Below are 23,847 nucleotides of genomic sequence, written 5' to 3' on the forward strand. Positions count from 1 at the left end.
GAAGTTTCTTTTCAGAAATTTGGGAATTAGTTTTGGGACATATTTATGAATGTTCATCTTAATATTTGCTCCCTTTAAGATTTCTTCCCTGATTCAATGATCTTATACACTTGGAATTCTTACAATATTTATGCATCCAGTCTATACTGGGGAGTCATGTACTTGCTCATGATTTGTGTTGTGACTGACTGACTAGAATTTATTTTCTTAATGTAGCTGTAAGCTTCTTGAAGGTAGGAACTCTGACTTCTATTTCTTTTGTAAACTTCAGAAAACAATCCAATTTTATCTGCAAGGTAAGCTCTCAAAAGATTAAAAAATACTGAATGATTAGGATTAGTAGAATTGGTAAAACCTTTGAGCGAAGAACTGTTTTTGTTCTTGCCTTTGCATCTCCAATGTCTTGCATTTTGTACCTATTTAATAAAGTTTGTTGAATTAATTTATAAATGAAGAGCCATATTATTTTTCAGGGCTGGTATTTGCTGTAATGCTGCTGAAGATAGATTTTTAAAATAGAAACTATGAAAGAGAGCCCTTTATTTCAGAAGACTTGTTTTAGGTTTTGCTTTATTTTGGAAGGAAGAGTCTACACAGAAATTTGGAAATGTTGAAATTGATGTAAAATAGTATTATTGGACTATATGTCTCCCATATTTTTGAAAGTAGTTGTTTTAGTGTTCACTGAAAAAAACACTGAAAAAATATGCAACAACAAAAGTTTTTCTTCTGTTTGATGAATGTCTGTTTTATTTATTATGTCTTTTAAGAATTCTTCATTATATAACTATATCCACATGCCTTTGATAGAATGAATTTTCTTTAGCATCCTGGATTTCCTTTTTTACAAATTTCTCAAAGGTTCTCTTGGTAAATACTGTGAAGGCTGATGACAAACTTGTGTTTCCATATGACAGATTTTGATGACTGTAAGATGTGGGGTGTGTGTGATCAGATGTGTGAAGACCGCATTGGTCATCACCAGTGTCATTGTGTGGAGGGTTATGTCCTGGAACAACACCGGCATTGTCGAGCCAACATTTCCTGTAAGTAAATGGCAAAGAAAATGTCACTGCAATCATCTTTTGATTATCTAGGAATTGATTATACACTCCATGGATTATCTATGACCCTTGTTTCTTTTTTGGGGCTTAAGTCCATTATTATGTAATAAATATTCCACCGAGAGTTTACTGACAGACCTTTCATTTTTATTCCATTTACCAATCCTGAAGATAAACAATAAATATGAGATTAACATTGCATATATTATTTGCATATCTGGATGGTGTTTTACAGTTCATAAAACACATACATTACATACATTCTTTAATTTCATCCTCATAATAATTCCACAGGGTAGGTAGTGTGAACATCATCATCCCTATAGCTGAGGAAACAAAAGTTCAGAAAATTGAATTGACATAACTAGTATTTGATCTAGGTCTACTGACTCCATACTTTTTATCCCAAGTGGCCTTGTGGTTTCATGGAAGCAGATTTCATCTTTATATGGCATATCGCATCAGAGTCCTCCAACAGCAGAATCAGGCCTCTTTGACTATTCTCATTCCAAAGCTTGTACTATCTTTAGGGATACCCCAAATGGACCTGTTTCCTACTTGAGGAGTAGTTAGCTCTTAGTTTATTTGTGGAGTAGACATGATTAAAAGGTCCTGAGTTCAGTGAATCATCTCCAGGTTCAACTAATCTGTCTTTTCCTCTTCCTCAAGTTTTTTTTTTCTGATTTCTTTTAAATATTCACAGGGGAGAACTTTTCCTAGATTTTCCCTTAATTTTGCCTTTTTATAGTTTGTGATTTTCAACCATGAGAACCATACAACATAGTTTGGAATGAAAAAAGTTTGGATTGCATTTGAAATATTCCACTGTGAGCTGTAGGCCATCATTATATTTCATTGACTTTGATATTCACAACTCCTCAGGACTCTCAACAGAATCTTTTTTTTCTGATTGGAAAGATAGACGGTGGATCAAAAAACTTTAAAGTTTTTTGGGAAGTCTCCCATTTAAAAGGGCTCATAGCCCAGTCATTTCTCAGCAACTATTCTCCTTGGACTGGCAGACTCTACCATCATCATATCCCTCCCACTTTCAGCTTCCTTTTGTGATGCCTTTCCCCATTAGATTGTAAGCTCCTTGAGGGTAAAGATTATTTATGTTTTTCTTATTTGTGTCCTGAGGGCTTAGCACAGTGCCTAGAACATAGTACACATTTAATGTTTATCGAATTGAATTGATATACTGCCTTTTTGTAGGAATAATTTGAATATTATTAGTATAATATTTAGTCAGGGATTTTCCAAAAGGACTCCTATAGCTTTGGTGGCAAAACTTGTGGAGGAAAGTATATTTAAAACTGTGGGAGAAACTTTGTTCAGAAATGTTGAGAAGAAATTGTTTCTATTTTGGCTTTGGCATATTTTGGGTGATGAGTACCTGATTTATTTTAACTATTTCCAATTGTTCATTCATGAGTTCCAGAAGATGAAACCCAACAATATACTGGCATTTATTGATGTTGGGGGCATATTAGTTGGGTCTAAAAAGCTGAGTTTTCAGATATTACTAGTACCTAAAATGGCACTATGATTCTGAAGTTGGTATTGATCATAAATCATAGAATGTTAGATGGAATGGAAGGTATTATTATAATTATGAAATACAAACTCATCATTTTATGAATGAGGGAAGTGAGGCTCCTTAATGACTTGCCAAGTAGCAGGACTGAGGGTTAAACCCAGAGTTTTGATTTCAAATCCAGGGCCTTTTCCACTAGGCCAATGCTGTCTTCTTAAACTATGTTATTTTGAGAAATTCCAAGAACATTTATATAGAGAGTAGAGTCACATACCAAATAGTCTTGGCTTTCAATAACCTAGTCTTCATAACCTAGTCCCACCCTACTTTTCCAAGTCTTCTTACTCCTTAATCCCCAATATACACACACACTTTGATCCTGTGACATCAATTCCTAGTTGTTCTTTGAACAAGACATTCCATTTCTCTTCTTTGGCATTTTTTTCTGCTGCTCCCATTCCTGAATCACTCTCCCTTGGCAGCTCCTATTATTGACCTTCTTGGCTTCTTCTAAGTCCCAATTAAAATCCTACCTCCTGCAAGGAAGCCTTCCCCAGCTCCTTTTAATTCCAGTGCCTTCTTCTGTTAATCATTTCCCATTCATCCTGTCTATATCTCACTTTTTTTGTATTTGTTTGCATGCTGTCTCCCTTATTAGATTATAAGCTTCTTGAGGGCAGGGACTGTCTTTTGACATTTTTTTGTGGCATAGCACTTAATTAACAGTATCTAGCACATGATAGATGTTTACTAAATGTTTACTGATTGATGTATTGAAAATACCTGCTTGATAGAGGAGATCCCTGGATTAGTATCCAAGAGGTCTGGATTCTTGTCCTGACCCTATTCCTAATTATTTGGATGTTGGTTAGATAAATAAGGTATCTGTTACCCAAAATATCCCTAAACAGAAACAATTTGAGCAAGGTTTCTCCCATGTCTTTAATCTACTTTCTTCCACAAGTTTCACCTTCAAAGCTGTAGGTAGTTTAGGGAAGTCATTTAATCCTCCTGGGGCTCAGTTTTCTCATCTCTAAAATGGAGATGACCATATCTACTTTGCATACCCTACAAGGTTATAGTGACTGAGGATAGGACAAGATAGGATATGACAAAACCTTTTGAAAAGTAAAAAGAGCCATACGAATGCCAGATGCTATTGTTTCTCCTTGGTAAGGAGAGCAAGTAATTTCTGTCTCCTTCACTTTTAGCTGGTGTGGCATCTCTGATTTTCTCAAATGGCCGGGACTTGTTAATCGGTGATATTCATGGAATGAGCTTTCGGACCCTGGTACAATCTCAGAATCGTGGAGTGGCTGTGGGTGTGGATTTTCATTTTTACTTGCATAGGATTTTTTGGACAGACACTGTACAAGATAAGGTAAGTAGAAATCTCAAGTCTGGGCCCTTAGATGAGAGTAGGCTCTGAGAAGGGAGTGGGATCAAGAGCAGAATGTGTTGATAGCTTTTCATTTTGGAGAGTAGATGCAGGCAGTGCCTTTGTTTTCTAACAAAAAAGGCCCTTGAGATATTTTATGTTAATCACCACCTTTTCCATGCTATACTATTACATGTGATACATTAAACAAAGCAGCCTATTATATGGATTAGCCTTGAGCAACTTTTAATTTTATTCGAAATGGAGTCCAAGAGCCTAATTAAGAGAAATAGTAGACATTCTTTCAAAACTGGTTAGATATTTAGTAGTAATTTTTTGAAACCTGATCACTTAAAATGTAAAAAGTGCTGTGCTTTTCTGGATGATAAAAATCAGATTTCACTTGCATCTTCTAAATGCAACTGGAATTGAGGATTGGATAACAAATATTGACAGTATTTGGTTTAACAAGCCAATATTTTGTTACATAGCCTTATTTGGAAAGTGAGATGGATTTAATTTCAACTTTGAGTAAAGTAGTGGAGATTTTACGAAAATCAATTTGTGATACTCCTTTAAGGTAAGGGAGGTCTCTTTCTCCCTTTTGTCATTTTCTTTGATTTCCAATAGAGAATCCCAATACGTTTGTAATTGTAGCTTTTTTGGAATTTTGTAGGATGAGAATCTGGTCTGATCACAATTTGTTTCAGTAGGTAAATTCAAAAATAAAATGAGGGGTTAGGGGCAGCTGGGTAGCTCAGTGGAGTGAGAGTCAGGCCTAGAGACAGGAGGTCCTAGGTTCAAACCCAGCCTCAGCCACTTCCCAGCTGTGTGACCCTGGGCAAGTCACTTGACCCCCATTGCCCACCCTTACCAATCTTCCACCTATGAGACAATACACCGAAGTACAAGGGTTTAAAAAAAAATGAGGGGTTAGAAGAATTTACAATGACTTTATCTGTGTGGGTTTTCATTACCTTGCTGTAGATTGCATCATCTCCCTACCTTAATAGATAGTCTTCATGAGTTGTGACCAAAACAATTTCATGATTGAACTCTTTCATGAGTAGCCTCTTCAGAACAGGTTGGCTCTTAGATGGCAGATGCAAGATCTGTTCTTGGTCTGTACTCAAAGTGTTCTCAACTTGGTAATATCATAGGATTTAGAACTGGAATTCCATTTAATTGAATTGAATACAACAGAAATTTGTTAGAGAATTTTAAAAGGAATTTAGTCAGATTTTCTCATTTTACTGATGATGTCATTTTCTCTGAGTCTCACCTTCCTCATTTGTATTAGCATGATGTTTTTTTCCTTTTGTATTTGAATCTCTAGAACTTAGCACAGTGCTTGGCTCACTTAAATACCTTTTCATTCATTATTCATTTATATAATCATCTATCCTTTAATCTCTTTTAACTTCCTTCACTGAAAAAAGAATGGCTTGTCTTCACATAGCCATTTTTACTTAAATTACTTTATGAAATACATTATGTTAAAATAGGATTATTTTCCCTTACCTTCTATCAAAGGGTTATTGTAAGGATTAACTAGGATAATATTGATGAAGCTCTCTACTGCCTCAAGGATCTGCTGTTTCACTGATATGAGCATTCTTTCCACCTATATGTATTACAGCATGACTTATATCAGTTGATGATCTTCATGTATTTCTGTGTCCAAAAAAACTCCTTCATTACTCAGTTGCTATTCTATGTACAAATGGATTCTTTTACTTTGCGGATTGTTAGTTCTTAACTACAGCTAAGTTAGTTGGTCTCTCTAAACTTAGCCAGGTTGGGCTCTAGGTGAGATACATCGTGTATGGTGGACTTGTAAACAAAGAATTTCCATTTTGGGAGGACTTGCCAGAACTTGTGTTCTATTAGCACAGCCTTTAAAGGTAATACAATAGATGGCATTTTGGAGCCAGAGGATTAGGTTCAAATCCCAGCTTTGCTGCCTACTGTCTATCTGTGTGACCTTGGACATGTCAATTAATTTTTCTGGACTTTAGCTTCCTCATTTATAAAATGAGGGGTTAGAAGAGATTGCTTCTGAGGTCCTTTCAAGCTCTAAATCTATGATCCAAATTTTATNCCTCCCATGTCTAGGCCTGACTCTCAATCCACTGAGCTACCCAGCTGCCCCGTCACTATGATTTTTGATCTGATTTCTTCTAGAAATATATTCTATATTTCCCTTCATCTGTGTGAGTGGAGGACTCCTAGAATTTTTTCTAGTATACCGTCTTTGTTGTTTTCCTCTGGAGTCTAACTCATCAACTTGAAAGGAAAATATTCCTTTTTTCTTTGAGAAGTGTCTTTGTAGAAGTAGGCTGGAATTTTTTAGGTGTCTTTACTAGTCTCCACAAAAACTGAAGGGTAATATTATTTCCTTATTTGAGTAATAGCAAAGACTGCTGAGAGGCTGTTTGTTGTATGTATTATTATAGTAATGCATCAGGACTTAAGTTGGTGTGTGTGTGTGTGTATGTATGTATGTATGTATATATATATATATGTATATATATATATATATGCCTCCTCTATTGTAGATGGTTTTCGTGAGTTGTTTTAACAGAAAAACAAAGGAAACAAAAACAAAAACAACTTCCCAGCGTCCAACTTTTTGGTAACAAGGCACTCTGCCCTTTGCCAGGGAGGTCCTTGGATGAGAGATAAGCAGTCCTTTGCCGGGTTTGCACTGGAAATCTTTCCAGCCTGGAAGAAGCTGCCAGATTTTGTTCTTTGCTGGCACAGTTTTTGAGAACCCAGGGTCACTTATATGCCATGATAAGGCATTAGAGATAGAATTCAGTGGAAAAACAATACAAAAGTAAGAAAAATCCAAAATGCCTCTACTTGGCTGTTTGGAATTATGTTTTTATCTCTTGTTATCTAAAAAATTTGAAAAAAGTAAAGATGGAATTTTCCCAGTTTCTCCTTTAAACATAATTTGTTTTCATCCTCTTGATAGTTCAGTTCAACATTGTACATTTAGAAAACTACAGAATTGTACTGATTTTGAGGTTTACACAAATACTTTTTGCAAAAAGGATGTACTATATTATGAGACACTGAATGATATATGGACACAAATAGATCCTGTGGTTAAGCTGTGCTTAAGAACTAATGATCTCCAAAGAAGGAGAAAAAGGTCCCATATGTACAAAAACATCTATAACAATTCTTTTTGTTAAATCAAAAAACTTGAAACTGAGGTGTAATGCCTGTCAAATGGGGAATAGCTGGATAAGTAATGGAGTAGGAATGTAATGAGATATTATTTGTGTTACAAGAAATCATGAAAGAGATGGTTTCGTAGAAACCTGGGAAGACTTGTATGAAATGATGCAGAGTGAAATTAGCAGAACTGGGAGAATAATGTATATGACAACGGTATTGTAAAAAGCAACTTTAAAAGGTTTTTGATCAATACAATGATCAACCATGATTCCAGAGGACCATTGAAGAAGCCAGCTATCCACCTCCTGACAAAAAGGTGATAGAGTCAAGATACAGAATAAGACATGTTTGGGGGCACTACAAATACGCCTAAGGGTCACAAGGGTTTGTCTCTTTTTTTTCCAATTTGTAGGAGGGAAGATAGATAGTGAAGGAAGTTAGGGATAGGGTTGCCTTTCCCCACAAAAAGAGAAAGAAAAAGAAAAGAGGTCATTGAAATGTTTTTTTTTAAAGAACTAAAGGAAGTCCAGAAAAAATTACAGATAAGCATTACAGTTTAAAAGTTAAATGTTGAGTTTATTGTATATTGAAGAAGGAAAAATATTTATCACATTATCATATACAACCTTCTTTTTCTGTTCTATGTATATGGAAATGCATATTTCATATGATGTTTGTTTAGTTTAGAATAAAAATGAAGTGAAATTTTAAAAAAAGAATTGATGGTTTTCTTGCAGGTTTTTTCAGTTGACATTGATGGTACAAATATCCAGGAAGTTCTGAATGTTTCTGTTGACACACCTGAAAACCTAGCTGTAGACTGGGTTAATAATAAACTCTATGTAGTAGAGACCAGTGTCAATCGAATAGATATGGTGAATTTGGATGGAACAAATAGGGTCACCCTTATTACTGAAAACCTGGGAAATCCTAGGGGAATTGCACTTGATCCGACTGTTGGGTAAGTGGCATAGGAATAATTCTAGTGTTTTTTTTTTTAATATTTTTAGTCTTGACTTTTCCCTCAGTCCATTTAATTCAATGAGATTTCCAGAAAAGCAAAAGAGAGGAGGTATAAATTGAATAGTGAACAGAAAGAAAAAAAAACATTCTTTTCATTGATGTTACACTGGAAAAAAAAGAAAACACATTCTAAGATTTCGAGTCTATTAATACTTTGGATATTTTCAGATTTCTCTAAAATGAGAGGATTAGTAGTATAGGCTTCTTGAAGGCAGGGAATATGTCTTCTCTGAACTTTGACTTCTTCTAGGATCTAGCATAGTGTTTTGCAAACAGTAGTTGCTTGATGAATGTTGTATTTATATTAATTGAATCAGTCTAATTAAAACATAATGAATTCGTATTCTTTTTTTTCTGGATTTCTCTGCAAAAATAATAATTTCAATCTTTCCCCTAAAGGAAGGACCCACAATGAGTCCTTCATGTTGACATCTATCCCTCATTATTGGGTGATATTCCTAATTGGAAAAACAGCCTCTGTTTCCTCTCATACATTAACGAAACACCACCAGATAAAGAGGGTAGCTGAATTGGTATGCTCAAGTGTGACAATCCAGATTACAAACAATTTTCACAAATCTTTAGTTTTGTAAAAATTCTGCTTATGCTACAAAATTTGATTTTATTCTGCCTGAGGATACTACCCTTTAACCTAACAGACATCCTTGCTGCCATATTTTATTCCGCTATTACTAAAAGCACATATGCCTCTGCTAAAGACAGATGAACATTTATTAAATTCTGACAACATGTATTTGCACAAATGCTAGATAACAATTGGAAAAGTAGAAGACTATATTAGATTCCCTTTGGCCCTTCTGATGGATTTCCACTACCCCACTGCTTGATTTCTTTCTGGCTCTGGCTTTTGGAGCCTGCATTTATATATGGTTGTTTAATTGATTAAACCAAAAACAACAGACTAAACCTGAGAGTTCAAGTGCTTATCCATATGAGAACCAAAGATACTCTAAGAGTAGTATGTCACCTCTTTGAGATAAATAATTACTTTTCCAGAGTATCTAACACACTTGGGTAGCTTACTGTGGGGCCAAACTCAGTGCCATATCTCAAACCATGCTTTATATTACTGATAAATGTTCTGTGTTTGGAATTTATTGAAATGACTCTGAACATGAATATGTCATTGATCTCATAAATGATGGTTCTATCTTTTTAGTGCCTAACTAAAATAAAATAATTGATAAAGTAACAGCAAAGTATTTTTTATTCCAGTTATCTTCATGGTGGTGAACAAACCCAGAAAAAATGATATATTACAAAAGTTTTAAAGTTCAAATTGTTCCTAATTTCCACATATGAGATATCCACATAGGAAGCCTGGCTCTTTCTTAGGGCTCTACTATCCATTCCCAAGATTCATTAAAGCACATCCTTCCATTCATGGTGGGGGAATAGTGCTGATGGCTTAATGTTTGATTAATGATATTGGCCGATAATCAAAGTAAAAGGAAAATGTTCCGTTTGCTGTGCTACAGGATTATGCATTGAGGGAAAAAAAATAAGTTCTCGTACTTTTTAAAATGCTCATTTTTCTCAGTAAAAAAAAAGAGAATTCTAGCATGTAACATGGAGAATGTGGGAGAAATTGCAGTTATTGATACATGATTGAGATTCCTGGGAGTAGACAGCCTTGAAGATTAGGGTATTTTTCAACAGTTGGACTTTGTAGGAGTTTTCTGACCAGCTTTCACTGTTTCTAGTATGTGGATACATTTTTTTTACCTCATTGCTTTATATCTCAGGAGACTTCTAGTTTCCTTGGAAAAAAATTTTCCCCAGTCATTAGACACACTATGCAAAAAAACCAAACTTAGTCTTTCAGAACATGTTAAAGATGATGAAATAATGTGAGAATTCATATGCTTTTGATGTAAATTTGTAAAAATATTCTTTTATCTTTATTTCTTTGTAGTTATTTATTTTTCTCAGACTGGGATAGTCTTTCTGGGGACCCTAAGGTGGAAAGGGCCTTCATGGATGGCACCAACCGTCAAGATTTGATAAAAACAAAGCTGGGATGGCCTGCTGGGATAACTCTGGATATCGTATCAAAGCGAATTTACTGGGTCGACTGCCGGTTTGATTACATTGAGACTGTAACTTATGATGGACTTCAAAGGTTTGAAGGTTTTTTATGACTTTACACATGGGGGTGAGTGCAGGTAGTGGTGGAAAAGAAGAGACAGGAAAATAACTAAATTAAAATATTGCTCAGTTGGTTGCCTTTACAATTGCATTTTTATGAAGTAACCTATACTGAGATTTGCTAACTTTTGCTGGGTTCAGTGTAACTTATACTGGATACCACCCACTGAATTTAGGCTTTGATTTTTCTCCACTTACATCTAGGATATACATTTTATTGGCATTCCTACTTGGCCCTTTATCCTTTTCAGGACCTCTTTTGGTTTATTCTAAATGGTCCTTTTATCTTATTTTCCTTCTGCTTTCTACTTCCCCACCCATTCATTTTGCTCCTAAAATCTTCATATTTGTTTGAAATATTTAAAGTGAGAATTCACTGGCCCAGACAATTCTTATTCTATGTCCCTGATTCAGGGGATAATGTCTCCTCAAGCATGAAACACTACATAGAATGATTTGAGTAGAAAATATGGCACACTTTCGCTGTTCTTTTCTTATTATCTTTGCATTATAACAAGTTATAAACTTGTTGAGATTGATTATAGTATAGACACCCTTTGTGCTTCCTAGAGTGTTTTTAATATTAGTTTTCTTCCTAGGCTAAGAAAGTTTCTCTTCAAGGGCTTAGTGAAATATGCTGACCAACGTTCCTTTTTATTGCTTTTTTTTTTTTTAAAAAAAAATTGCTTTTTTCCCTTCTTTTGCACCTTAGAAAGAACACAAATATTTACTCCATCCCCTTTTGAAATTAATGTTTGTGAGGGCAGTTTTCAGAATTCTAATTGACCTTTAGTAGTATGATCTAACATACTAAAAGCACAGCTTCTTTATTCATTTATCAACTAGCTGTTTTAACCATTGTGTGTATCTTTTTTACCTTCTTTTTTTTTTTAACCCTTAACTTCTGTGTATTGGCTCCTTGGTGGAAGAGTGGTAAGGGTGGTTATTGGGTGTCAAGTGACTTGCCCAAGGTCACACAGCTGGGAAGTGTCTATTGAGGCCAGATTTGAACCTAGGACCTCCTGTCTCTAGGCCTGACTCTCACTCCACTGAGCTACTCAGCTGCCCCCTATTGTGTGTATCATGTAAAGATTTTGTTCTAAGGTTAAAGGATTTTGAAAACACAAAAATTAAAGTCTGATATCCTTTTGCTAGGCTGTGAATGGTATTCTGACTGGGAAGTAACACCAAAGTGGTGCTTAAGGTCACCAGTAAGGTTGAAATTACACTTATTTCCCCTTGCACTGCCAGTGGGTAGCTCTGAGAAGTCAGACATTTGCCTGAGACAGGAAATGTCTTTTTCATTCACACAGAAACTTCCGAACCATGATCACAGTCATTTGTTCTGAATATGCCCTTCTAAAAATATTGCCCTGTCAGTTTAACTACAGAATGAGGCTTTTTTTGTTGTTGTTGTTGTTCCCAAGGATGTCTTCAGCTCAATTTTTAAAAAAAGCATTTCTTTATCTCTTATCTTTAAAATTTTTCCTGATTTTATTAATTTGTCTCCAAATCATCTGTTTGGCCAAAATGCAAATGAAAACAGTTGGCTTTTGCATGTTTCTCAGTGTCCCTATGTTTTTCCCAGTTCCTAATTTAGGACTGGTCTTAGGAAACCAAAAGATTCTTAGGGCTGATATTTTGTACCCACAGAGGTGTCCATCTAACTTGTTTTTTTTTCATACAGCCTCAATTCCTAGGAAGAATGATGAAAAAGGAAGCTTAGAAAGTGATCTAGTTTAAACCCCTCTTTTTGCAGATTAGGAAACTGAAACTCAGAGAGTTAGAAGGTCCAGCTATGTTAAGCACAGAGTCAGAATTTGAACCTAGGCTCCTCTCCCCACCAAACCCAACACTTCTTTCCACTTTAACATAATCCTTGTCATGCCTTTTCTATAATTCTGTGTTCCACTGATTTAATGTCTTAACTGAATTAACCCATACTTTTAAGTAACCTTTTAGTTCATTAAAAAAAGGTCAAACCAATGAATTGTTCATCAAATGAACTGCAAAAATCTTATATGTGTAGACAGTTTCCTTTTATATTAGTTTAAGCTTCTTAACAACTTAGTAGTTCCTTGATTATACTTTTTCATGTTATCCACATCAACTTTGGGTAATATCAAGCCATTAAAACAATCCAGGTTTTTTTTTTCTCTTAAAATCTCAAAATTAGTTATAGGTATTTAAAAAATCACTTTTATTTTCCAGTTTTCTCTTACCTTGTTGATGCATCCAAAGGCTGGCCATTTGTTTCTTTTGACTCATTTTATGCTTAACAGTGATGATAACAGTTTAACAAGGACAACCATTGGTGCCAGAGGAGAACATGACTTCATTTATGGAAATGCATGGATGACATACATAGAGATCAGGCAACAAAGTGGGAAAACCCACTAGATTTGAAGTTGGAGGACCTGAGTTCATAGTTTATTACTCATTAGTCTTGGCAATTGGTCATATCATTTAATTTTCCTTATCGATAAAACAAGGATAGTAGTATGGACTCAATCTACCTTATGTGGTTATCATCAGACTCAAAGAAGATAATATCTGTAAAGAGCTTTCTTGAGGTCTATATATGTAAATGTGAATAAAATCTAACATATAGTCTCTTTTGAGCCAATATTTAGCTACTACTCATTCCATATACTTTATGTTAGTTTCTGTATTTAGAAATGAACAAATTACTTGTCTTTCTTTGAGTCAAATTGAACTTAATCCACCTTTAATGAATAAATATATGTTGTATCTTTTATAATAGGAAGACAATAGCTCATGGGGGATCGATAATTCCTCATCCCTATGGAATAAGCCTTTTTGAACACAATGTGTTTTTTACGGATTGGACAAGGTTGGCAGTGATGAAGGCCAATAAATTTTCAGAATCCAACCCACAAATCATCTACCAGTCTTCTCTGAGACCTTATGGAGTAACCATTTACCATACTCTCAGGCAGCCCTATGGTAAGACTAAAGAGTAATAGAAAGAAATACTTGTTTCTGGAAATAGTTTAAAAAACGTTCATTATAAGGTTATGGAATTTTGTGGCAAATGATACTATGTGATTTATAATGCTTATAACACGAGGTGACCTAGACACCAAAAGAAAGTATCTAATTATTGACTTTGGAATGTGAAGACAACACTGCTGATAATGAACAAACATTCTAAGAGAAGTTGATATGTAAGCTAGAATCGTTCCTCGATTAAATATGGTACCTCTTCAGTGCTTATCAATAGACCTCTAGGCATAGGGTATCTGCTATTTTTGACTCTGCCTTTTTACTTTACAAGGAAAACTGGAATTCTAGTTTTTGTTAAAAGCTGGTTCTACTTATTACTCATTCAAAGATCTTACTATGTTCTAGTCACTGTGTTAGTTGCCAGGGGGATAGAAAACAAAAAAGAACTAGCCTTTGCCCTCAAGAAGATTATATTCTAAAGATGTGAACAATATAAACACAGAAAGAAAATATATAAATATATACTAAATAGATAATAATAAATTTTCACTAGGCAGGAGGAGGACACTAGCAATTGGGGAGAAAAGGAGGAAAGGAAGAAACAATCAGGATAGACTTCCTTTAGGAGATGGTCCTTGATTTGAATTGTGAAAATAAGGATTGTGTGAGACAGGTTTGGAAGGGAGGACATTCCAGGTTTGTGCAAAGGCACAGAGATAAGAAATGGGATGTTGTATAAGGGAAAATTACTTCTAGCAGGCCTTGCTCAGGTTACAAGGTTTTTAGTTGAGCTTCCAGCATATCTTTGTTATATTTTTTCCTTTTCTATTTTGTTCATGGCTTAAATACTGTTATTAAAAATGAAGTGGACTTTTAATGATATCAGTGATGATTTAGAGAAAGTTTTAAAACTGTCTTGCTAAGAATTTCTTTTAAACATTTACCTTCCATCTCAGAATCAATAGCAACATTGGTTCCAAAGCAGAAGAGTGCTAAGGGCTAGGCAATGAGGGGTAAGTGACTTGACCAGAGTCACACAGCTAGGCAGTCTCTGAGGCCAGACCTCAGGATCCAGGACCTCCCATCTCTGGACCTGATTCTCAATCTACGGAGCTACTTAGCTGCCTCTAGATGTCGTTCCTTTTTACAATGATACTGCCCCCTGTTTAAAACCTTTCTGAAGCTACTGTTTGGAATTCCTTCAGAGTTTCACAAGGCATGGGAGCAAACATTTATTAGACACCTCCTTTATGCTAGGTACTGCAATAAAAACTTTTCAAATATCTCATTTGGTTTTCGCAAGAAGCCATTATTATTATTCCCATTTTACAATTGAGGAAACTGTGGCAGAGATTAAGTGATTTGCCCAGGCTCAAACAACTAGTATGTTTCTGATGGGTTTGAATTCAGATCTTTCTGCTTCTAGATCCAGAGTTCCATTCACTTGTTCCACCTACCTACTGCTAAGAGAAAAAGCAATTATTAATCTTTAGCGGCACATTGTTTTTAACTTTAAATGTTATGAGTCAGATTGACTGTTTCATTTATCAAACTTGGTTCTGAATGACTTGTGAATATCTTCGCAAGGCACGAAAAAGATTTCCTGCCACAGAGGAGATTCAGAAGAAATTACCACATGTCCTAAAAGCTAAGAATTCTAAAGTAAACATTTCAAAACAATTTGGCATCGTGGTAAACAGTTATTGGAAAAATGATATAATACCTGCTGGATGAGATATTACCTCCTAACTTGAAGGGGACATTGTTAATTTGGATGTGTAATTGTGGTATGTTTGTTAAAAAATCAGGTGTGTCATTTCAAAGTCAAGGCTTCTATTTAGGTGTGGAAATGGAAAGAGAGAAAATTCCAGCTTCACCTTAGAAAGATAGAACAAATAATCTTTTGAAGGTTTAAAAGTTAGTTTAAATGAGGCAGAGAGTGTTTTGTTTACTTATTGTGTCCTTAGCTCCAAGCTCAGAGATTTGCTCATAATAGGCACATAAAATAATTTGATAACTATCTGTTGAATTGTATTGAGTTGAATTTCAAGGAAAATATGAAAACCAAAGCATTAATGACAAGAAAATACTTGAGATCTAATCCTATTTTTCCCCCCTTTCCAGTAAGGAATCCCTGTGGAAATAACAATGGAGGTTGTGACCAGGTGTGTGTCCTTAGTCATAGAACTGATAATGATGGTCTGGGCTACCGCTGCAAATGCATCCTGGGGTTTGATTTACATGTTGATGGACGACGTTGCATTGGTAAGAAAAGTGCTGTGGATGGTCTTTTCAGCAAAACAATAGAATGTTCCATGTGCCAGTGTTCACCTGCCTATCAACTGGCCTTTTACTTGCATGTGGGATGGTGGAACTGGAATAGTTTTCACCCCACTTTGTTTAATTTTTTTTGTGTGTTTTTCTATAGCACAAAGAAAATGCTCTATATGATTTTTAAAAATAAAGAACCCTTACCTTCTCTCTTAGAATCATTACTGTGCATTGGTTTTAAGACAGAAGAGCAGTAAGGGCTATGCAATGAGGGTCACACTTGCCCAGGGTCACATAGCCAAGAAGTGTCTGAGGCCAAATTTGAACCCAGGATCTCCTGTCTTTAGGTCTGGCTCTCTATTCACTGAGTTTACCTAGCTGCCCCTGCTCTATAAGAGCTTGATAGTGCATAATACATGCTAGCTGCATTGTGGGTCCTCAGAAGATAACAATTACTGCTGATGGTAGGATTTAAAGATGTAGATTCCTCTTGGCTCTCCCATTTACTCTGCAATATTTCAGATTCTAATATTCATCTTAGTTTTCCTATTAATTTTCAAATTCTTTCTGATGACATGTTATGTCTCTTAATTCACTGACTTCTTGGAATTAAAAAAATGATTCATCACACATCATGCAAAAAATGAAATGCTGGGTGATTTTATTTGTGATTCTTTCCTCCAATTAGTATAACCTTCATTTTAGTTGTTTCTCTCCACTATTCATCTTAGCTTTACCTTAGCGATTCTTCTCTACATTGTTAGTAGGTTCTCTTAGCCAAATTAATTATATCTCTTGGAAAACCAGGTAAGCTTTTGAGTAGATCACACTTTTCAAAACTTTTGCTGCTTTGAGACAAGTTATGCACCATTTCAACTTAATTCTTTGTCTTGTGTATCAGTTTTCATTCCTAGAGTTCCCTTTGTAGTTGCCAATTATTATTTTGGCTTTATTCACTCTCTAAACTTTTAGCTCCTGTTGCTTCCCCCTTGGCAGAAGACTGGGCTTCATCTTAGTTCTCTTCAGACAGCTCCGTTAATGTTTCAACTATTTTTGGATTCAAATAAAAATGTTCTTAATGCCCTTAAAATCAGGGGCTGAACTACTCATAACATGCACATGTCTTTAATCATCTATGTTTGCATATATGTGTGTGTGTGTGTGTGTGTATCTGTTTCTCTCTCTCTCTTTCTCTTCCTTCCTCCCTCTCTCTCCCTCTCTCTCCCTCTCTCTCCCCCCCTCTCTCTCCCCCCCCTCTCTCTTTCTTTCTTTCTTTCTTTCTTTCTTTCTTTCTTTCTTTCTTTCTTTCTNCTAAGTTAATAGGCTTTTCATTGCTTCTAAATGTAATAGTCTAATATCTTTGATAATAGGAATTTGACCAAGAGAAAAATATCAATAACAATTCTCATTTAAAAAAACCTACCATGAATAACTTGCCTTTATTTTGAAAGCTCAAATATGTACAGACGATAATTGGCTATCATAATCTCAAACAGGAATCAAACATAAAGTTTGTATCTTGTGTAGAGGTCATGAAATTGATAAAAGGATAAATTGACCAAGAATAATCTGTATTCAGGCATGTTTGGAGAAGATCTCCATTTAGTTCTGTTTAAAAACAACAGACTAGCTATGCTTTAGACTATAAGGTATCCATGAACTTGGAATTAAAAGATGAATTACATATAAGAATACATATATAAAAATACAATTAGGTTTCTGCCATTTAGCATCTATATCAGTGGTTCCCAAATTTTTTAGCTTACTGCCCCCTTTTCAGAAAAAATATTACTTAATGCCCCCTGGAAATTATGAAACTATTTATTGAACTCAGAATAGAATGTAATACAAAAAAAGTGTGGCCATCGCCGCCTTCTGGATTGCTGCAGCACCCACCAGGGGGTGGTAGTGCCCACTTTGGGAATCACTGATCTGTATCATCTGGGTCATCATATAATAATTAAATTATGTTCAATCTAATTTTGGTTTTAAATGCATTTAGTTGTAGTAAAATTATTTACAAATAGATAATCAATATTTTTTGATGTTGTTGATTGTTATTATACAAGACTGTGGGATCAACCAAAATAATCTGGTAGAAATGGTGTGATGAAAAAAGCAGTAGAGTTGAAGAACTCATTACATTACATTACATATTAGCTTTGTGTTGGATAAGCCACTTCCCCTCTTTGATGGCTAGTTTTCTCATATACAAAATGGAGATAATTATTATTAGCTAACTTACAGAATTATTGTGATTAATGAGACAATATATAAAGTATTTTGTAAACTATAAAATATGATTATTTGCAAAATATCTAGATAAGCATATTGTATCCATACATAAACACACATATATGTATGTTTATATAAATGTATATGTATGTATGTAAGTATATACTATTTATATATAAACGATCTATATAGTGTATGTACATGCATGTGTGTGTGATTCCTTTTTCTTTCTTTATAGAGTAGCGAGAATCAGAATTGGCTTTATCATGCTTAGGTAGCCCTGATGAAATTCTGAAGCAGGAAGATGTTACAGGAAAACAGAGTTTACAATTTCCTAGTTTCTTGCATGGACATTTTGGTGGATAGAGGGCTGGCTTCTCAGTTAGGAACTTCAGGTGTTGCTTCTGACACATATTAGCTATGTGATCTTAGGTAGATCCCTTTAACTTTTCAGGTAACTCTATGGACCTGAGATGCAGACCAGCTGCTGATATGCATCAGTAGAGGGAATTTCCACACTTGGAGTTCTCCTCACTGATGAAATAATATGTCCAAATCAAAGCAAAATTTCCCGAAACAATTTAACATTAATCTCAGTATACAAAATATCATCCTAAAGTGAGGACATTCTATCTATAGAATGGATATTTAATTCTAAATATTTAAACAAGGTGAAATGTTGTAAGAGGATCAGGGCTCTAGATTCCCACTACCTCCTAGTCTCAAAGTCCTCTTTATAATCTTAAAAATCTACTCCACCTGTCTCCTGGAAAACTATAAACTGGAATAAAAGACACTCAAAAAAGACAAGTCAAGTCAACTGCATTTATGAAGCAAGGCTTGAATTAAGGGTTAGAAAAGCAAAGACATGAAAACAGTCCCTGCCCTGAAGGAATTCAGAATCCAATAAAAAATCAGAACCCCCTTAAACCCCACCCAACACTGACTTGACATCCACTGGGCAATTGTATTCTTTTTCAAACTAGTTCCAGTTATTCATTACTTAAATCCAGTAGGCTGTGAGCTTTGCACCTCCATTGCTTAGCATCATACCTCACAAAGAGTAGCCAATTAATAAATGCTTTTTGACTGACTATTCAAATAGGTGAGTGTTGCAAGGACCTTATATTCCCAATAAGAGATAGAATCTTGGGGAAATTGAGGTATGCTGAAAATCTTGTAATAGAACTAAAATTAGGTATATGATGTCCTCAGTTTCAGTCATGTGACCTAAATGCATGAAATGGAAATAGAATTGATTCACTTTGGTATCCTTGATTGTGTTAGTTCTATACCACAAAGCTATATATTTTCTGGTCCCAATTTATCTGTGGTCAACAAGATGGGTAAGGAAAGTCTTGGAACAGACTTCTTCATTTATGTCATTTAAATTTTCTTTTTTTGTCCTTTCACTTCTGGTATAGTAGACATTATTTCTTTAAGAGTCACAGCTTTTGTTTGAAAATATCCTAGAGTTAGTGAACATTTCTGTAACTGAGGTTTGCAAAGGACTTTTCAACCCATTTGAATTTTACCATAATCCTGTGAGGTAGGTGCTATCATTATCTCCCTTTTACAAATGAGGAAACTGAGGCACAATTAAATTAAATTACTTTTTCAGGGTCACACATCTATTAAATGACAGAGCCAGGATTTGAACTGAGGTCTTCCCAACTTCCAGTCCTGTGTTTCATCTACTGTGCCACCTAATTGCCTAGTTCTCTTCAGAAATGTCAAACACTAGGAATGACATAACAAAGATGATATGCATTATATACATACATATTTTTGTTGTTGGTTAATCTTTTTTTGGTCTTGTCTGACTCTTCATGACCTCTTTTGAGGTTTTCTTGCCTAAGATACTAGAGTGGATTGCCATTTCCCTTTCCTGCTCATTTTACAATGAGTCAACAGGCCAACAGGGTTAAGTGATTTGCCCAGGGTCACAAAACCATTAAGTGAGGCTGGACATGAACTTAGGAAGATGTCTTTCTATCCTATCCACTGAGCCATCTAGCTGTCTGATACATACATACTTATACATGTGTATATATACTTTTAATTATTCACATGAATCTGAGATCTCATCAAAATGTGAGTTCTTCCAATGATATAGAAATCTATTAATAGATTTAGATATTTTATTGCTGTGGTATCTTCTCTGATATAGATCTTTAAACAAATAAAAAAGAACTGAAAAAATTGCAAAGAAAAGAGAAAAAATTTCCCCCCATTTCCTGAACCTAATTCTAATATGTGTTATGGAGTGTTTGCTGTTTTTTTGAAAACTTGGCAGCGCTGTCACTATGGATGACTCTTGAGCAAAAAGTTTGGGAGTTAATACCTCTGGGTAACCCCTACAACTCGTGCTGGGTAGTGCCAGCTCATCAAGGCTATCTAAGAATGGTGTTCATAAGTGGGTGAAATCAGTTATCATGTGTTCAGATCCTCTGCAATGAAAAAAAACTTGTCCAGAAGGTTCAGTGAGGGAGAGTAGGAATAAAACAAACCAGTGTGAATTCTAAATTTGCCAGAGTTATATTTTCCCTTTGGGATCTAAAATCCTTAGCTTCAGATTAGTACTTTTTGTTAACACACTCAACGTTATTACTCATGAATATATTTTCTTGGAATTAAAATGGCTTTTAATTTTTATCACTATAAGATTATGTAAAACTAATCACATCATCTCTAATTTAAAAAAATCCTTCAAATTTCTGGTTTTCTAATTCTTCTCTTTCATTTCTATATATTATTTACAATATTTCAATCTTTAAAAATATTATCTTTTGTATGAGTTGCTGAGCCACTCTTTAAATATATGTTAATGCTTTTATATAATCATATGTAAAAGACTTGAAGTTAAAATATGTAAATATTTTAAATTTTAGGAAGAGAAATTCTCACAGCTAACAGGGTGGAGAGTGTTGAAGATTTAGCTTTTGATTGGATTTCCAAGAATCTTTATTGGACAGATCCGAGATACAGGAGTATAAGTGTCATGAAATTAGCAGATAAATCAAGACGAGCAATAGTCCAGAACTTAAACAATCCACGATCAATAGTAATCCATCCAGTTATTGGGTAAGTGATTGGGTGCCTACTTGTATTTTCTTTTTTAAGAGCTTAGTTCTCTAGGTCCTACAGTCATTGAAAAATGATGCTTTTGGGAATTTGGTTTGTTGGTTTGTTAATATAAGATCATTCCCTTTGAATCCGAATGCTTTTAATTTTATCTCTATAAGAATAAATGAAATTAATCACTTTATCTCCCTCTCACAAATATTCTTCCAAGTTTCATATTTCCTAATTTATTTTCCTTTTATTCCCTCATGATTGTCAGAATTGCAGAAGAAAGCACAAGGTAAAATAGATTCTGTAATGAAGGAATATCCAGTGGAATTATCTTTAAAGGCTTAGATTCTGTTCCTGCTTTAATGTATTGATATAAAGTTAAGCAAAACTTGCTTGTTCATTCAATAGGATCTATATTTTCTAAAAATCTCTTAGACCCCAGATAAAGTTCCATGTATTTTACTATTCCATGTTCTATAGTGTGAGACAAGTTAAGAAAGAACAGTTACAATGTTCCTTTTCAGGACTTACATTACTTTATTTGAGCATGATAAAATGCTAAGTTGTGTTTTCAGAACAATTAACTCCAAGCAATATAGTTCTGTTTTGAAGAGTATGATGAAAAGAGTGATTAATATGCCTTAAGTGCTTCTTTGTGGTAAGTGATTGACTCCTGGATCTAAAATCGTACCAAGCAAGTTTTACTTATTTTGTGATTCTTTTAATTTACTTGTTCATAAAATTGGCTGAGAAATCTTTAAAAATATTAGTTTTATTGGTGAGGGACTTTATGAATTTGCTAACAAACCTAAATTATGATGCCAGGTTTTAGAAAGTTCTCTAAATATTCGTTGCCTTCAGAATCCTTTTAGCTCTTATAATATCTAGAAGATATAATATATAATGTATGTAATATATAACATAGTATATATAATAACAATATAATATCTAGAAGATAATATAATATCTAGAAGAAGATTGTAAGAAGTTAAGTTCCAATTAGAATAACTTTGATTAAGAAGAACCAGCTGAAAGGAAAAATGTTTTTTGGCTTATTATCTCTGTTTATTTCTGTCATTCTTCAGAATAAAAATGTGGCTTGGGCAGGGCATTTCTATTTGTAAAAGCTATGTTGTTCTCAGGTAGTCTCTTCAGGTCAGGGTGTGGAAGGTGGAATGGGATACAAAAGGTTCTTCTGCATATTTAACATTGATTATGATAGATGATTGGGGACAGATTTAAGACACAAACATGTTTACTTTAGCTTTATATTAGCTGAGAGTTCTGTGGTTCGTCTTGTTTTCTAATCCAAAGCTTTTCCACTTTTACCACACACTTCACATGGCAGAAGAAGATTTTGGATTATGTTATCTTTAAGGTTCCTTTTAGCTCTAAAGCCTGATCATAAGTGATAACAGCACATCCCTCAGTGAAGTCTCTGGTACTAGTAGCTTATATTTATACCGTATTTGAGATTTGTAAAATCCTTTACTTGTATTATCTCATTTGATCCTGACCAAGACCTAGGAGGTAGGGAGAGTAATCCCTATTTTACAAATGGAGAAACTAAGGTTCACAGAGTGAACTTGCCAAAGATGACAAAGTTGATAAGTGGATGAGCTTATGAGATTCATACTCTTATCTCTGATGTTCTTCCTCCTCCTGTGATATTTCATTGCATCTTTAATCTCATTGCTATGGCTTTTCCCTACAGTGGTATAATTCATAACACAACCATACCTTCTTAACGTGTGCAGTTTTCTTCCATGTCCTCTTAGAAACCCTCCCCAAAACTTCTAGGAACTCAGGTTTCTTATTTGGAAGTCCTGGTAGCAGTGACCTTATCCTGAAAAGGGAATGACCTTAAAGTTCTGAGAAATGAGGTTTTGTCATTGTTCATTTTATTCCTCATGACTGTAGTTCTGCTTTAACCTGTCAGCTAAGTTTTCTGCTATTTTCCTCCCAGACTTTGAGCCTGAAAATGCCTGGTATCAGTTTTGGGTTCTGTTAATGTAAATTGTAAGTTTCAAAGTCCAACTTTTTAGTTTTTCTATAGCATATCATATTGGAAAGCTTCGTACGTGTGAGAAGCATTTTAAAATGTATTTCTCATGGGTATTCCTTGGCAGGCATCTAATGATAAGATTATGATCAAACTGATTTATTCCAAGGTGTACCATTTGCTTTTGCTAGATTATTATTTGATTTCCTGTGCTATGAAATTGTAGACTGATCATATGGTATTTTTATATATTTTCTAAATTTCTTTAGCTTAATCCCTTTATACAAATAAATATAAATCTGGCCTGGAAAAGCTTCATTTGGAACCTTAATTAGTCTAACACTTGTTATTAATTTTAGTTTAGAATAATTGTATATTGTAAGTGTATTTGCTTTGGTATACCTAAGGTGACTTCATTTGTATAAGGTATTTCCAGGAAGGAAACTCTCTCTACCAGCAAGTTTCACCTCTTAATTATTTACATCAGAAATTTCAAAAACAGGATTCAAGGGCCTGCGGCACTCTCAAGTATCACCAAACCAAATTAAAATGTAATTTGGAAATAATAGAACAAATAAAAATACAATAGAACATAGATAATGTTAATATGCAGTTTTAAAAGTCAATATATGACTTCAAGAATCTTTACATGTAGTTTAGTGGCCCCAGTTCTATTCGTTAGGCACCATTGGTCTATAGAGTTGCTTGTGGGTGCTGAGAAGGATCATGTAGCCAGGATGTGGTACCCAGATCTGTCCAACTTCAAGACTGACTCTGTAACCATATTGTGCTGATTCTCACAGGTCCAGATAAAAATTAATTAAGGTGTTTTTAGACCCTAGTACATGAACTAACTATCCATATATGTGTGCCTATGTGTGTGTTTATATTTATTATGTTCTTATATGTTTAAGAATTTTACATTCTTATACATAAA

The 23,847-nt window shown here is 34.6% G+C and overlaps 1 protein-coding gene across 1 annotated transcript in view; it reads left to right on the forward strand.

Annotated features, from left to right (window-relative positions):
* LRP2 (LDL receptor related protein 2) overlaps nucleotides 1-23,847 on the forward strand; it is a 255,109-nt gene that overhangs the window by 85,319 nt on the left and 145,943 nt on the right. Inside the window, exons 10-16 of the mRNA XM_044669095.1 lie at nucleotides 918-1,046; nucleotides 3,813-3,982; nucleotides 7,906-8,129; nucleotides 10,128-10,334; nucleotides 13,125-13,327; nucleotides 15,452-15,592; nucleotides 20,725-20,917. Coding sequence (XP_044525030.1) covers nucleotides 918-1,046; nucleotides 3,813-3,982; nucleotides 7,906-8,129; nucleotides 10,128-10,334; nucleotides 13,125-13,327; nucleotides 15,452-15,592; nucleotides 20,725-20,917 — 1,267 coding nt within the window. The remainder of the gene's footprint in view (nucleotides 1-917; nucleotides 1,047-3,812; nucleotides 3,983-7,905; nucleotides 8,130-10,127; nucleotides 10,335-13,124; nucleotides 13,328-15,451; nucleotides 15,593-20,724; nucleotides 20,918-23,847) is intronic.

The sequence above is a fragment of the Gracilinanus agilis genome, chromosome 3, assembly GCF_016433145.1.
Source record: "Gracilinanus agilis isolate LMUSP501 chromosome 3, AgileGrace, whole genome shotgun sequence".
NCBI classification, from domain to species: Eukaryota; Metazoa; Chordata; class Mammalia; order Didelphimorphia; family Didelphidae; genus Gracilinanus; species Gracilinanus agilis.